Source organism: Stegastes partitus, unplaced genomic scaffold (assembly GCF_000690725.1).
Source record: "Stegastes partitus isolate 25-593 unplaced genomic scaffold, Stegastes_partitus-1.0.2 Scaffold539, whole genome shotgun sequence".
In the NCBI taxonomy this organism is placed as follows: Eukaryota; Metazoa; Chordata; class Actinopteri; family Pomacentridae; genus Stegastes; species Stegastes partitus.
Genome location: NW_007578270.1, coordinates 272,373 through 289,298, shown reverse-complemented (window position 1 = coordinate 289,298; position 16,926 = coordinate 272,373). Strand labels below are relative to the sequence as shown.

The following is a 16,926-nucleotide window of genomic DNA, read 5'->3' as shown; positions in this document are numbered from 1 at the left end:
AGGGGTCACCAGAGGGCAGAGGGGTCACCAGAGGGCAGAGGGGTCACCAGAGGGAAGGTCACTGGGGGGCAAAGGGGTCACCAGGGGGGTGGAGGGGTCACCAGAGGGCGGACGGGTTACCAGAGGGTGGGTCATCGGGGGGTAAAGGCGTCACCAGAGAGCAAAGGGGTTTATCAGAGGGTGAAGGGGTCACCAGAGGGCGAGGGGGTCACTGGAGGGGTCACTGGAGGGGTCAGTAGAGGGCGGACTAGAGTCCCAGCACAGATGTGCACTATTGGCCAGTTAGAAAGGAACCCAGCACCAGCTCCATACTCATGGTTTAGTTTTAAATCACTCCTGATTGTCTGAAATAACGGTGACTTTTATACTTTTCTTTTACATAAAGTATTTTATTTAGAATTTTTTAGATTTAGATTTCTATATTTATTGCCTGTCTTGTTGTCGTTGAGCAGCCCAGTTTCATTCACCATGCCCAAGTCCTTTGTGTGCAAGCTCACTTGGCAATTAAAGTGTCCTGTATTCTGATCAGGTCTAAGAGCCCGTCTAACGCAGAAGCTCTCAGGGTTCACTTATTGTTGTGTGCAGTGGAAAGTTTTCGGTGCATCTAAATTAAAAAAATTTTTTTTGTTTACAAACAATGTAAAATGTTAGTCAGAGTCCTGGTATTTTTTTCTGGAATAAAGGAGGAGACTTCATCCCAGCAGCTTAATTAAGGTACTTCCTCGTCTCCTCCTACAAGCTCCAGCCACTGTCAAAGTTTCATTTACCAGGAAACCAAAACCTAAAGGCTATCAGACTGCTCACCAGCAAACACAGAGATCAGACCCTTGAAAGCTGCAGACTCATGCAGGTAAACATTCTTCTCTTTGTTTTCATGCTCACAAATGATTCCAAAGGCGAAAATTTTATCTATAAAAAACAATGCCGTTGACAGTTTTTGTCGATAGATTGCATTTGGTGTAATTACTTTGCATTTGTAAATCTTTTCTAAAACTCTCAAACACCCATTAATATGTCCAAATTCACACACAGATGTAGAGTTATTATCTGGTTTGATGATAGCTCTAACACTGATATATATATATATATATATTTGTGTTTGTAACCCAAAGAAAGACAGTCAGGTAATAAGACTATAGTCTGTGAGGTTTGTCCAACAGGTTGCTGAAGTGAGTTGGATCATGTCACTTACACTGAAACGCATGAGGAAGGGTGTGGTCGGTACGATCAGGAGCAGTTATGGGAAGCCAGTTTTAAGCCTCTATGAAGATGTATGTCAGTGTTATATACACACATGTATATATACATATGTATATGTATAAAGTGAGAGAGAGACGGTCATGATGCAGTCATTAGATGCAGCAGTAGTTTAAACATGTCTGGACTCATTGTGAATGAATAACGCAGCTTTTATAATGTCTGCAGGATGATGAAGGTCTCAGGAAGAGTCCCGGTGTGCTGCGTCACTCTGATCCTCGTCCTGACCTCTGTATCAGCTGTACAAAGACTCAACTCCATCAGTGATCTGAAGACAGTCGGTTTCGGCCAGTCGGTGCCCACTGAAGCTCTCGTGCTGCTCCACTGGTTTGCCAACACAGTGACCATCGACAGTTACAACATGATAAGCCTCAACTTTGACCCAGACAACAGTGACTATGGCGCACATCATTACGGCAACTATGAAGGGCTGCTGGACCCGCTGGGAAACGCCCGATACCGATACTACACCATCGGTAACATCTACCAGGAGGGAGGGATGCCACTTCCGCCTCATGTTGTCCGCCCTCGGTACGAATACGCAGGACGAAACAGGGCTCGAATCATCGTCAGAGTCAGGCAGCAGAACGTGGGAAGACAAGGTTTACAGATAATAGACGAAGTCTACATCACACAGCATCATGAGAATGGTCATAATTGGGGGACAGAGTATGATCCAGATCATACATATCTGGTCACCACGAACCTCCTGAGACAGATCAGACAGTTCCCCATGAACGGAGACCTGCGGCTACTGACGGATCTCAGAAACCGCTTTGGAAGCCGCGCTGATGATTCCCAGTTAAGGAGTATCATAAAGTCATGGAGCGACCTCGCCTGTCTTGGACTGTTGTTGTTTATCGTTGTCCAGGAAGGCTTCTACTCTAGCCGACTCCAATATCAGTCAGCAGCAACAAGAAGAAACTCTAATGATGGTTGGAGCAATGACTGTGTGATAATTGCTGTTCTGTTACTGATCTTGGCTTTGGTTGCTCTAATATTAGGTAGCATAAGTGTCCACCAAGCATGAGAGGGCACGTTGCTGGATCCCACATCTCAACCAGATTGTAATGATGCTTTTTTATGATGATATGGAGCACGAACCTGGGAGGAAGTTGAACTGGAACAGAGAATCAAGTGATTACACCACTATGATACCACCAGGGCTGCTCTTTTGTTCTGCTGTATGCTTTCGCTTTTCTGTGTCCTTTATCAGTTTGTTTTGTACATATTGCTTTGTTAAGATTGAGATGTAGGCTCTGTATGGCAGGCCTGGTAATGTAGATGACAGTGTGTGCTGTGATGGTTTCAGTCTATAGGACCAAAGAGATGAGGACGTCACCAGTCGTCAGAGTGGCATCGTATTTACTAGGACTGACACTGACACAGGTTTATCTTTGATGATGGCGTGTTCACCACAATAAACCTGGTTATTTGGAGCGTCACAGATCAATATGCAGAACTGTTGTTTGTTAAACAGCTTTTGTTCATTATAGAAGTACTTTCACTCCAAGGCGGGTCTTGTTTGTGATGATGCTCTGCTCTGGTTTCAGTTCTGCCATAATGCTGAGTCATCATGTCTCATCTAGGAGTGCCGATTCATGCTTTGTTTTGATTGATAAATGACAACAATCAGAGTCAGCATTTACAGTGTGATTACATTTTAATTACGATTTTGTATTCTTTTTGTACTGTGGAAGGTTGTGTTTTCAATAAACCACGTTATTGGTGTTGCTGGTGTTCTCATTTGAAGCTCAGTGAAACTGGATGCTCCGCGTTAGATCTGCAAACAAAACTAACCAAACGGATACACACTGATAAATAAAGTCTCCAAGAGATTAACTAACTGGGTGTTCTGGATCTAAAACTACTGTGTTAGTAGTTTGAATCCATCAGAACACAGAAATCTATAAACACAAACAGAAATTTTGACCCATAACACACGAACATCATCCTGAACCTGCTTTTAAACATTCAGCTCCTGTACTTCAGACCAAACTCACTGGATCACAGCACCGCTTTCCTTTCCTGAGCAGCGGCGGTTTCATCCTAATAGCGCACTCTGACCACTAGGTTGCTTGTTGCCTGGTTTCAGTTTCATTTCCATTAACAAGGAAACGTAACCTAAAGGGAGTTGTCTGCTCCACACAAACACATCCGACCAGACGAGGCTCCAGGCAGGAGCAGGCTGCTGCAGGTAAGCGCTCCTATTTTATTAAAGCAAATTCTACATTTACTTTGGCTTCTATTCATGTGACTTGTTAATCATTTATAGCTGGTTTTTGTCAAATACAATTCAGTTGGCGGTTGTGTTTCTGTCGGATTACATTTGGAGTAGATTTGATTGCACTTTGCCTCCTGAAGCATGTCACTTGTCCACACATGCTCCTTTGCTTTGAAACATTTATCTGCCTCCCTTCACTGCCTGGCTCGTAGTTGTGTTTTGATTTTTGTACAAAGTGGCATGAACAGAGAAATAACATGTGATTATTGCTCAATAATTCATTTAAAGTGCATTATTAGCGATAAATTTGATGTCTGTCTTAAAACAACAGCTGAGCGATCGCGTCCTGATGCCTTCTCAGTCTAACTGATCCTGGTTCTGGGTAAAAGTGCATTCAGCTGTTTGTCTACAGCCACCATGTAAAAAAGGTGAAAAACGTGTCCTGATCAACCAGCTGACTGTAAATAGATCCACTTTGCTCATCACAGCACAGAGCTAATGACGTTACTGTTAACACACCGACAAACAAATAAAAATAAACGAGGACAAAGTGATGGTCTCACCTTCATGAACAACAAATAAACAAGTAAACAGAATTAGCTTTGAGGTAAAGCAACCCAACATTAGTATGATGCAACAAAAACATGTAAATAATATTTTACAAGATGCATGCATGTGCAGAATGTGAGCATTTATTAGGTTTACTAAATATGTAGAGAAATATACAGAACTATATTTAATTAGTCATAGCTCATGTTGTTCTTGTGAGGCTTATTGAACGTTTCTGATACGTAGTTTGTTTACACATGTCTAATCAATCCACGGAGCATCGATACGTCTCTTCTTCCTCTTTGAATTCTTCTTCTTCTTCCTCTTTGAATACTTCTTTGAATTCTTGTCGTTCTTCCTTTTTTACGAAGACTTTCACTGTTTTACTGTGTCTCCTGAAGCATTTAGCTAAAATTATCATTGAAGAAACTAAAGACCAATCTGTGGAAGATATTTTACAGAAAAAGTTTGAATGCGCACTCGGATCCCTTCACTGCTCTGATCCTCTATCATATAAAGCTGTGGACCTGTCTTTTAGGCATCCATCAACATTTAAAGTTTCAAAAACATGTATGGAGTGAGAATGTACAGAACAAATGAATAACGAAACTTAAATGTCTGCAGGATGATCATGTCTGGACTCACTGTGAATGAATAACACAGCTTTTATAATGTCTGCAGGATGATGAGGGTCTCAGGAAGAGTCCCGGTGTGCTGTATCGCTCTGATCCTCGTCCTGACCTCTGCATCAGCTGTACCAAGACTCAAGTCCATCAGTGATCTGAAGACCATCGGCTCTGGACAGTCCGGGCACAATGCAGCCCTCGTGTTGCTCCACTGGTTTGCCACCACAGTGACCATCGACAACAACAACGTCATACGGCTGAGTTTTGACCCAGACAGCCGCCATTATGGCTCCCATCATTACGGCAACTATGAGGGGATTCTGGAGCCGCTGCCTCTGAGCAACGCCAGATACCGATACTTCACTGTGGGCAACATCAACCAGCAGGACTCGCTGGAACTTCCGTCTTACGTCGTCCTCTTCCAGCGTGAGGGAGGAAACCGGAACCGAATCATCATCAGAGTCAGGGAGGAGAACGTGGGCAGTACAATAGACCAAGTCTACACCACGCAGCATTACGAGACGTCGGAGCACCAGGGGACCCGGTACGATCCGGACCACACATACCGGCTGACGGTCAACCTTCTAAGACAGATCAGAGAGTTTCCAGTGGATGACAACAGAATGAACTCAATGACAAATCTCAGGAACCGCTTTGGAAGCAGCGTCGATGATTCCCAGCTGAGGCTCATCAGAGACACTTGGGGCAGCCTCGCCTGTCTGGGACTGTTGCTGTTTATCGTGATCCAGGAGAAGCACTCCCCTGCCCAGCGCAACCACAGACCTCCGCCTGCAGCCAGAAGGAACACCGACTTTGTTGTCAATATCCCAGAAAACAGACAAAATGGGAGATCTGAGACTTTTGCAGGACTTCACATGGGTCAGAGCAATGGGGTGACACTGAAGGTGACGACAGGCCCAGGTGGGAAAGCCAGAATAGTTTGGAGGAAAGTCCCTCAACATCTTCTAAGACAAGGCATGATGGTAGCGCTTTACAAGAATGGCGAAGACGAGGAGGTCATGGCCTCCAAGTCTATTGGGAACTCAGAATCTGGCAGTCATGACACCTGTGTTCCTCTGAACGACGGCCTTCAGGTCCGGCTGCACGAGGTGAGGACCGTGTACTGCTTCTGGTCGCGGCGGGGAGAAGAGACATGCAGAGGTCCTGAGTTTCACAACCCCACAGCAGTCAACATCACAGAGTACAGCGCAAAGCTGCAGCTGTTTGTGAAAGACGGGAAGGCTTGTGCTCGCTTATACGTGCACAAGGCTTTCAGTGAGTGGAAGACCGACTTCAGAAAGTCTTGGGTTGGGTTCTACAGCTCTGCACAAAAAGCCACAAGCGACTACGAGTGGTGGCAGTGGCAATGGGCAACAAAGTTCAAAGTAAACCCGGACTTTGAGGACCCCTCTTATGATATCTACGAGTATCACTCAGGTATGGCCGTAGCTACAGGTGTGCAGGCACGATTCATGCTACAGGGCGAACTAGAGAAAGCGCGCACTCTCACCTGGGGGGCATGAAGACTTCTAGAGACCCGCTGCAGACAATCTCAACAACAAGGCAAAATATTAGAAGCACTGTAAATTTAGAAGTAATGCTTTGAGGATAATCCAGCATGCTGATGCCATTAGAATGTTTTTATGTATATTTAAACACAGTCCTTAGTGAAACACCACCCAGGAGACAATCCCAGAGAGCAGCAGTCCCCAACCTTTTTTTGCACCTCTGACCGGTTTTAAGCAAGAACATTTTCTACGGACCGGTCATTGCACACATAACAAAATTTAATAGTTTTTTTCTATTAAAAAGTTTTATAAACAAATAAAATTACTTTTTATTGCTAAATATTCAACAATTCCGCTGTGATAACCTGCCGAAGCATGAAAACGGACAGTCAAATGCAAGAAACAAGCACAGACGGAAGTGATGGGAAGATGAGCTGGACGTTTTTCAAAATAAAACACCCTGCAGACTGGAAATAAAAATAAACCAATAAAATGTTTCTTCCTTTCTGTGCGGCCCGGTGGTTGGGGACCGCTGCCATAGAGGCCAAGTTAACAGATCTATGTGTTGTTTTCTCTACAAATAGACCAAAACTCATCGAGGTGCGTCCACGAGCTCACTGGAGACAAGACAATGTTTACATCCAGCACTGAGGAATTGAATTTTATAGGATGAATTTTGTCATATTAATGTTTGTTTGTTTTTTTAATTACAATGAGTAGATATATTTTTGGATTTTTTTTATGACTCCCAAATATGTGAAATGCTGTATATGTCTCTTCAAAATGTTTTCCTGCTTTGTGTTTTGTTTGACTTCCATATTTTTTAATTTTACTGTCTATTTGCTTTTTTGATAAATGTTCTTTATTTAAGACGGAGATGTGGGACATGTCAGTCCAGCCCAGTTACCTTTAGCTCAGACAGCAGACAACAGTAAACGCTACGAGTGCGACTAAGACGGACTGAAAAACCTGCGACGTCTGCGTTAAATGAACTTCAGCTAGATCTCACCTGCCAGGGACCAAGAGAGGAAAAACAGCATCACAGCCTTACATTTAATTAGATTTATAGTCCAAGGGTTGTTTCACCAACACATGGACAATTTCAAATTGGACGCTCCATTTAAAAAGCTCTACTTTGTTAATTACAGCACAAAGTCTTGTTTAGTGGCTCCTGCATGTCTGATCAACTCGTTAATGATTCATGCATCGTATAAAGATTAAGATAAAGGAACGTCAGCTGCTTCAGCCGATAAATGACACAAACAAGTGTTATCTGGTTGTTTAAAGCTGATACGGTGTTGGCTGGAAACAGTGAGTCCGGCATTTTTTTTCTGTACTGTTGAAAATCATGTGTTTAATAAACCATAATTTATAAGTCATGTCCGTGTTTTTATTTGAATTTTTTGGCCAAGCTAAAAAAAAACGTTTTAAATCAGAAAGTTTATTTTTAACAGTATGTATGCCTCATGCAAAAAACCATCATGACACAGATAAATGATGCAGCCGAGAGATAATTTCCATCCCTTGTGACACGCAAAAGTCCCTGACAGGCCGATCAAAAGGCCTTTATCTGTGTGTGAAAGAGATGAACGCTGTTCCTAACCGCGCTGGAACCAGCATGGCAGTCAGCCGGCGAGCACAAGACGGATCATGAGATAATGAGTCATCATTAAAGACTGTTGCAGACTCAGCTTTAAGAAAAAAACAAATCAAAGTTTCTCCTAAGAGTGATGGAACCCAGAGCCAAGTGTTAATGACAAACAGACACTGCTGTTTGTTTGGTCTGAAGAGACGAAAAGCTCATTCCATCGTCTGTTTGCACCGTTTCCTTCAAAAGTCCAGATCAGTACATACAAGCATCCTGTTATTGGTATTACTATTATTTCATGCTTCCAGCAGCTCCAGCCTGAACTCAGGTAACTACATGAAACTGACAAAAGCCAGACGTAGGGCTGCAGCAAACCGTTGTTTTATTCAGCTCAGGGAGGCGTGTTTTTATCTCCTAAACTCAAATTAAAATGACTGAAAGAAAAATCAGCAAAGCCTTAAATCTGAAAGCTGGTTTCTGTGTAATTAAACCAGATTTACAAAATATCAGATGTCAGCATTGTGACGACACAACTTCCTCTTGTCACATTCCTTCAGACGCACAACCACACAACGCAAGACTCACAACAAAGCATCACCTGTAACTGAGGCTGCAGCACCTCATCCACCAGACACACGACTGTGTGAAAGTTTCTCAGTCGGCATTAAATGCTGCAGTTCCCCAGTTTAATTAGCAGCACTGTATATTCACTTGGACCCTCAGAGAAGCTAAACAGCCATTTTTAGGCCAGTGAAACAGAGGAAATGACTTAAATTATGTCCCAATCCAACAGAGGTCAGCATTAGTGAAGGAGGGAGTGGGGAGGGTGTGTGTCCACATCCTGATCCTGTGTGGCCCAACTTCCACAAAAACACGCCGTAAAGACTGTAATCAAGGCAACACCTTTCTAATACCTGTTTATCTGATTAAAGGGATACAAACCATTACCCGTGAAGCAACAAGTTCACCAACCAACAGCTCATCAAACCAAAGTCAGCAGAAGTCAACTACAAACAACATTTTAATGCAGCAACAGTCCTGTAGGATCACTTTAGTTTAAAATGTAAACTGGCTCCAGAACAACTAAACAAAGGTTCCCAGATATAAAAAAAGATCTGACAGGACGATCACTAGTGCCAACATGAAGCAGGCTATTAAAAACTTCAGCGTGTTGTGATTGCATGAGTCTGTTCATTAGCGTGGAGATAAAACCGTCCAGGGGCTGCACACGAGTTTTACTCATACGCTCAGGCGAGGAGAAAAAAATCCACATAAAGGCACCAAAACTTGGCACAACAGTCAAATTGAAAACATCAGGAGTAATCATAAATATATATCTGACACTTGTTTTTTATCCTCAAGTGCGTCCATCAGCCTGATCCAGTAGCCGTCTCATCCTGTATGCGTCATTCCACCTCAGTTCACCAAGTTTTACATGAAGTTCACGTCCGACCGTCTTCTAAACTGTTGACTATTGAGTGAGCTGTTGAGCTATAAATCCTTTAAGAAGGTGATTCGTGTCTTCACACCAACCTGTGGATGGATGTTTGAAGAGCCACAACCTGAAACCTAACATAGGGACAGTCTGACATGTTGCAGGTTCACCGACATGAACATCTGGTCTCCAGCAGTAGAACCTGCTTCAATAGAACAACACTGTCCAGTTATATGATGGAAACAATGTCCATCTATTCACATAAAACCTTTGTAACCTTTTCACACTTGGAGGCTGATTTTTTAATATATTTTCCCCAGTGATTAATCCAATGGGAGCTTTAAAATGTAGAACATCTGAACATGAATTCAGCAGGTATGATGGTGTGATGTGAATCATTTGTGTTTCAGCCCAGTAACAAAGCTATCGCTAACTTCACCATCAGACCTGCTCAACAAGTGCATTGGCCATAAATCCATCCATCCATCATCTATACACCTTAATCCTCACCAGGGTCATGGGGGGCTGGAGTCTATCCCAGCTGACTCAGGGTGAAGGCAGGTTCACCTGGACAGGTAACCAGTCTATCACAGGGCTACACTTAGAGACAGACAACCAAGCACACTCACATTCACACCTACGGACAATTTACAATCACCAATTAACCTCAGCATGTTTCTGGACTGTGGGAGGAAGCCGGAGAACCCGGAGAGAACCCACGCTGCACGGGGAGAACATGGAGACTCCACGCAGGAAGATCCTGGGTGTCCTCACCGGGACGTGAACCGGCGACCTTCTAGCTGTGAGGTCACGGTGCTAACCATTGAGTCACCGTGCAGCCCCATTGGCTATAAATGCAAAATTTAAATAGTTTTTTCTCATGAAATGTGTCTCTGACTGGCACCAAACTCTACATTTATAAAGCTCCTATCGGTGCCAATCACAGGGAAAAAATCAGCCTCTTAGGGTGAAAAATAAAGGTTTTATGGCTGGTGGAACATCGGAGTAGACAGAAGCATCACTGACCACATTTACACCATCATATAACCGGTTGGTACTGTTCTATCAAAGCAGGGTTGGACCACTGAACACCAGATGTACGAATCAATGAGCCTGAAGGTTAGTTCTCAGGTTGTGGCTCTTCAACCGTTGATCCACAGGTTGGTGCGAAGAAAAGATCCAGAAATGGACGCGACCCACCGTCTCTAATCATTTATAGCTCAACAACGTAGGAGCCCAGATTTTACACTTAGTCAACTCAATCAATACTAACCACTCAAAAAGAACTAATCAGTCAAACTGAAGATGGTGCAGCAGTCGGTGAACTGAGGCAGAATGACGGGTATATAAATATAACAGTCGTGTAAATCAGCAGCATGTTTCCAGGGCTGAGGACTGTTCACTGTGAGACACAACAAACATAAAATGCTTCAGGGTCGTGATGCTTGCTGCATGATAAATGGATGATAATGAACTGAATGTGACAAACGAAGAGATCATTTATTGAAATTCTCGAGTAAATCATGAGAAATAAATGAGAAAACAGTCTCACATCAGAAACACATCCTACCTGTTGTTCTTCATCAGGTGGCTTATGTGAAGTGCTCTGAGCTGTTCACCTATTGTTAACATGCATACTTTAACATTGTGCATGCATCATGTATGGCGCTAGTGTGTCAGTCAGAGATACATGCTCCTAACCCAGCATCCTAAAACAAAGTCCAGTTTACCCGACATGGAGCGACTCTGGGACATCAGAGCAGCCATGACAAAATAAATGGAGGCCAACGAAAGGGACAGGAAACCGAGCGCTGTCTACACAATGAACAACTGTGTGTGTCTGTGCGTAAACATGAGAACACGTCCTCAGACCGGATACAGCTGCTCATCATTACAAACAACACATCAGCCGAGGCAGGCCTCTGTCATTACAGCACCTTGAGCTTTGCAACACCCTCCACGGATCCAGCGTATTACTCATCAGCAGGCCGTCAGTCCCTCCCCTCTAGGCGACACATTCTTAAACTTTACCATCCATGTGGGGATGAATGTACATACTGAATACATGTATGCACATGAGCACGGACACACAGAGAGCCCAAAGGCAGGTACATCCCAGTTATACAGCCCACGAGTCCGTACGCAGTGATCTGATGTTTCACAACCAGAGTCCAACCGGATGCAACAGAATAAACCCAAAACACTCCCTTCTAAGAAACCTAAAATATTCATGTAAAAATAAATACTTTAGAAGTTGCCTGACTGTGTGTTCTTGCTGAGGAAGTGGAAGTTAAATGTAGTCATGGGTGCTGCTGCACCAGTGTGGTCTGTCGCTTTAGTTTACTCCCAGATGACTGGAGGTTAAAGTGGGCTTTTCTCATTTTGTTTTCTCCCTGTAGACAAACTTTACAGGAAATCACACTCTCGTCTCTGTTTTTCTCTCCTCCTATCTGCTCCCTGCTTCTTCCCAGCGTTTGTGTAGCAGGGCCTCCCTCCACATGCATGGCTGAGCAGGAAGGTGGTAATCTGAGCCAAATGTGGAAGAAGCTGAAGCTTAATCCTCTCCCTCTCTCCCTTCGACGTACACGAGGCCGTTTCAGATATTTAGCATGCACATATCTTACCGATTCACCAGCGCTGCAGTGGAAACTACAGTTAAGGAATATCTTCAGCAAAAGGCAGAATTAAAGTAAACCCCTAGTCGTCTGAGCAGGTAGTGAAATGGACAGAAAGAGACAAAAACAGGCAACACACAGGGTAACGAAGTGGAAATAGGAGGCTTTCTATTTTTATGTAAAATGTTTTATGACCTCCAGATTTGGAATGTATCACCTCCCAGCCGCCTACGCCTAGATACTACTTACCCAGAGCAGCCCATGAGCACAGCTGTCTCCAGATAGCAGAGGCACTCGCATACCAGTATAAAGATGAGCTGCTCTAATAGCACAAGACACAGGAAAGCAAACACCACAATTAATCTGGGAAAAAAGTGGAAGTTTCAAAGCAACGGAAGCAAACAGCATTCCACTGAACTAAAGCTGCATCACGTCGAGCACCTGCATTCAGAGCTCAGGCATGATGAGATTACACACTGACACTCTGAAGGTGCAACATGTGACATTTGGAACATAAATATTAGATTATTACAGCAGCTAACAACCACCAGTGATGTAGAGGTGTCGAGCAGTAGAGTCACATTCTCTGTGTGTGCTGTAACCGGAGATTCTCTGTTCTGAGTTTTGGCAGCCGGTCCGGCCGCACGTGCATTTTAATGCATGTTAGAGCATGTTAGCACATGTAGGCCCCTCCCTTTGAAAGCCTCCCGGTGTTTATACTGTAAAGACACCGAGAGCGACCTCCCACATTGCATTGGAAAAGCAAAAGTGCGTTCTGGAGCATTCAGCCAGTGCCCCAAAACCAAAAGAATGTAAAATCAAAGACGTGTACTGATGTTCTTCACCTAATTCATGTGCACTAGTTTAGCTTGAGCTCAGTGTCGGGGTTTCTGCTGATGTTGTGCAGCTGACCTCTGACTCTCCACCGCTGCTTCAGCCTGTGAGTGCAAACAGCCCAACACAGTGGAACCAGCCGAGCAGAGCAGCAGAGGCGAAGGAAAGCCAGAGTTGGTCCAGTTGACAACTCATCAGTGCCGTTTACTGTTGTGCTAATGAGCAGAATATTGGTGTGTGTACCAAAACTGTCTGGCTGTTCATGAAACATGAACTGTGGCCGTGTTGTGGCCTGAGACGCTGGAGCTGCAGCCACATCCAACACAGCACTTCAACACTATAGAAACAACACAACAGCAGCTTTAATTCAACCACGAATGCACAGTTTGTCCTGAGGGGGGCGCAAGACAAAAAGTCATGGATTGACCTCAAAGGCTAGGTTTATTTAATCAACTAACGACGAGGATTGTGCACAGCGTACTTCATGGAAATCCAGCTATTTGTCTCCAGGACACCTTGTTGATGACGCCTGAGTCTCCTGGACACAGAAACACCGGATCAGACGCAGCTTTACGCTGCCTTTGGCTACGAACCAAACCTGTCATCAGTGTGACGCGCTGGATTTGGGGCAAAAAGTAAAGCAAATAAACACCAGATCATATAAGGCTTTGTTGTGGGCTGACGGTCTAAAACTAGAGTCCACTTCCTCCACACTTGACCAGGTCAGCCTGAGCAGTTAGTCCAACAAAACAGTGACTCACCACGGAGCAGCACCTCACCACAGCTACGGGACGCTCCTCCATGTTCCACCTCAGGAAAACACATCCTCATGGTGCGAGTTACTACACAAACATGTGATGCTCAGTTTGAGCCTGGCATCTTTTCAGTACCACATGTTTGTGAGGTTAGTCAGCGGTGGCTGGAAAGTAAAACCACTGCTGTCTAGATGGAGATAAGTTCATTTACATGTTTTCAGTGTATTCCAGTGATGTGTTGCTCCTTATGTAAGGGACGGCAGTGAATAACAGAAAATACACAGTTCACAAAGTGCAACTGCTCATCTGGGAAAGTTTACAGTGACTTCATCCTCAACTTGAAATGGTTAAATCAGGTCTCAGGGAGTTTTTTTTTTTTACTGCTGTCCTGGGAGCGGCCCTGGGATTCTCATCACCACCTCTCTGACCTACATTCACAGATAGTCCAGACTGACAAGCTCACAGCTCAAACTCTAAGAGTAGGCAACGAAAAAACAGCACAAGTAGTGAAGAAGTAGAAAATAAAAAGGCTCAAGTGTGTGCTGTGGTGAGCTGCAGAGCTCCGCTCAAAGATGTACAACGTGAGTTTAACTGTGTTTGAGCCTCATGTCAACAGGAGATGGAGTTAAAATGAGATAAAGTCAGAAACACAGTAAAGCAATGAACACATGATTTCATCACAGCTGCTGCCAACTGTTGTAAGTTATTAGATTTAGAAAGAACGACCATGTTGAAACCAACCGAATCACCAAACACAGAAAGCTGCACTGCAGTCAGACACACTGACACACACCAGCCTTCATGTGGACGTGCTGACCCGAGTGGTACTCACGGTCTGCTGGCCGGGCTGCGCTGGGCTCCGCTGGCGGCTGCACTCTCTCCACCGGGGGCTCGGCCAGGGAGGGCAGGGGGGCGACCGGGGCAGGTGGCACGTGGTGGTTGTTCTCCACTGCAGCATCCGGCTGTCTGAAGACGGGCATCTCTGGCCTCCTGGAGCCCTCCACCGGGCTGAGGCTGGGGGACGGTGGCTCCGCTCTCCTCTGGGGGGGCTCGGGGATCCTGGAGACGGGGGCCGAGGACAGCTGGGCATCCATCCTCTTGGGAGGGGCAGGTGGCTCATGGGGGCGGGTCCCGCCGAGCTCGGCCCGCCTGCTGGTGGCGCTGGGGATGGAGTTGGAGGAGCCGTCCAGGTGCATGCGGTTGCTCAGGCTGACCTCTGGCCGCTTGAGGCCGAAGCGGGTGATGCCGGCGCTGGGCGAGCTGTCGATCTGCTTGGACGAGACCTCGATGGAGATTTCTGAGCGGCGGGAGGAAGCCGTGTCCGGGGTGCGGCCCCCCGCCAGCTCCATGCGCCTCATGCCTGTCTTCGGGGAGCGAGGATTGGAGGACTCGGAGGGGGAGGACCTGGAGGACGAGGAGTAGTCGGAGTTGCGGGAGCTCAGGTCGTAGCTCCGCTGGCTGGACGTGGAGGAGGTGGATGAGCGGAGGGGGTTGGTGGTCCGGCGAGACAGAGGCGACGGGAGGGTGGATGTGTCTGCTTCCTCCACCTCGAACGACCGTTTCAGCGCTGGAAAACACAGAAGAAGATTCTCTGAGCCACACTGTCAGTCATCCAGTTACTTCATCATCACAGCAACATCATTCAGACAAACGACTGCTTCAGCACTAAGACCAGTGAGAAGCACACCAACGGGTCAAACAAAGAGGAAACACTAAAACGTTAACATCACTAAGAGCAACCAAAGGCCGCTCCATGCAAACCAAGCAGGAGACAAACAGCAGCACAGACCGACGGTGTTCTGGTTGAAGCTGCACCGCCCAGTTCTACCAAAACCACCCGGTTCTATCAGAACCACCCAGTTCTATCAGCCTCCAGCTGCTTCATCTCCATCAGACAGTCTAACAGTCGCAGCTCTTCGTAGAAAACGTGTCTTTGTTTCACTTTACTGTCTTTCAACCAAATAACTTATTATAAAAGATGTTTATGACATTTAGGATGATTCTGATGTGGTTCCACATGTCTGGTGTGTCTGATCAGACCGGAACCAACAGAATGATGTCAGACATTAAATAAAGGAGCGCATTTATCCTGTGAGCTTTAAACGTGAACATTTCATTAAATCAGGTCTTCTGAGGAATTAAGAACGTTTCAGCTTCACTGTGGAGGCTGCAGCCACTTTCTGGCCAACAGAAAACCACATTATGAGTAGAACTGGTCCTTTAAAGCTGGTTAACAAGCACCTGTAGTATTTAGAATCAGAACGGTGATTTCTGACGGACCAACGCTTTGTGACATCTGGAACTGCTCGAACCAAACACATGAGCTAATATTAGAAGCTCCAGCAGCATCTCTCCGACCCACCTGACCGGACGCGCTTCACGTAGCTCGACAGCATCGTGTGGAACGTTTAAATCCACTCAGGAAAATGTTCCTGCGGTTGATATAAAGTCTTAGTGGAAGTGAAGGACGCGTCATGAACGACGTCCTGTTGCTGCTCCACATGGCCACCTGCACACCTGTTGTCATGATGACTAATCAGTGGCCACGCCCCTTCAGAACCCAATTAATCACGTGACGAGCTACTGCCCAAATATGGGTATTATTTTGGTCAAAGCTCTTTCTTTGCACAGTTTGGTAACAACAACAACAACAATCTGTGTCTCTAAAGCATTTCTGACACTAGATTTACAACCTACTTTACAGAAAACATTAAAAAATATTTTGAATGACAACAAAACACTAAAAATCAAACCCTAGCAGCAACTTCATTCATATTATTCACATGCATCTCTCTGTGTGGGTTTTCAGATGGAGGCTCTGACTGAGCTGCTCTGGATCTTTGTTCCACAGTGTCGGAGCTAAAACCTTCATTTAAGTCTGATTCCTGATCTGAGGGGTTCAGGTGCAGAATCGTGGGTTTAAACTCTGGGATGCAGAGCACAGCAACACCATGTAGACGGTTTATAATAATCCACAGAATCTTAGAGTGAGCTCCAGGATGAATGGGGAGCCTGCCGAGTTCTGCTGCTGAGTTCTGCTGCTGAGTTCTGCCGAGTTCTGCTGAGTTCTGCTGCTGAGTTCTGCTGCTGAGTTCTGCTGAATCCCTGAGGCCGGTGGTCAGTTAGCAGCAGAAGCTGTTTAACCGTCTGTCTGTTGTGACTGTGGCAATATTTCTGATATGCAAATGCCATGATTGAACCCGAGCAGCTCCAGAATCTCCACGGCCCCCGGCCCACATAAAGCCCGGGTCTGCTCAGGCATCTGGCCTGAGAAGAGCCTTGTCCTCCAACTCTCACATCCTCCACATGTTTCAGCAGGTCTGTGTGAAGCTGATGGTTCACAGTTTCAGAGCTAAACACTGGATTACCTGTATCTATAACAGTACCTTCTATTTGGAGAAAATTAAGCTTAAAGGAAACTTAAGTTTGAATTATAAGTCAGCAATCCTTCTCCTGTTCTGTAATTCCTACACATGAGGACTGTCCTGTGCTGATGATCAGAACCTCACACCTGGACCTGAAGGAGTAAACTATT

The 16,926-nt window shown here is 45.3% G+C and overlaps 3 protein-coding genes across 5 annotated transcripts in view; 2 read left to right on the top strand and 1 right to left on the bottom strand.

Moving 5' to 3' along the window:
- The window catches only part of septin9a (septin 9a), a 72,098-nt gene that overhangs the window by 25,000 nt on the left and 30,172 nt on the right, over window positions 1–16,926 (bottom strand). For all 3 annotated transcript variants that reach the window (XM_008288060.1, XM_008288062.1, XM_008288061.1), the window contains one exon: window positions 14,224–14,958. In XM_008288060.1, coding sequence (XP_008286282.1) covers window positions 14,224–14,958 — 735 coding nt within the window. The remainder of the gene's footprint in view (window positions 1–14,223; window positions 14,959–16,926) is intronic.
- LOC103361859 (uncharacterized) lies at window positions 143–2,988 on the top strand. Its single transcript, XM_008288067.1, has 2 exons — window positions 143–850; window positions 1,426–2,988. The coding sequence occupies exon 2, from the start codon at window positions 1,427–1,429 to the stop codon at window positions 2,285–2,287; it is 861 nt and encodes a 286-aa protein (XP_008286289.1). The 5' UTR covers window positions 143–850; window position 1,426; the 3' UTR covers window positions 2,288–2,988.
- LOC103361860 (uncharacterized) lies at window positions 3,100–6,438 on the top strand. Its single transcript, XM_008288068.1, has 2 exons — window positions 3,100–3,454; window positions 4,712–6,438. Exon 2 carries the CDS (start codon window positions 4,713–4,715, stop codon window positions 6,177–6,179), a length of 1,467 nt encoding a protein of 488 aa, XP_008286290.1. The 5' UTR covers window positions 3,100–3,454; window position 4,712; the 3' UTR covers window positions 6,180–6,438.

Excerpts from the sequence above, each read along its gene's own strand:
- LOC103361859 (XM_008288067.1), top strand. The coding sequence starts at position 1,427 with ATGATGAAGGTCTCAGGAAGAGTCCCGGTGTGCTGCGTCACTCTGATC.
- LOC103361860 (XM_008288068.1), top strand. The coding sequence starts at position 4,713 with ATGATGAGGGTCTCAGGAAGAGTCCCGGTGTGCTGTATCGCTCTGATC.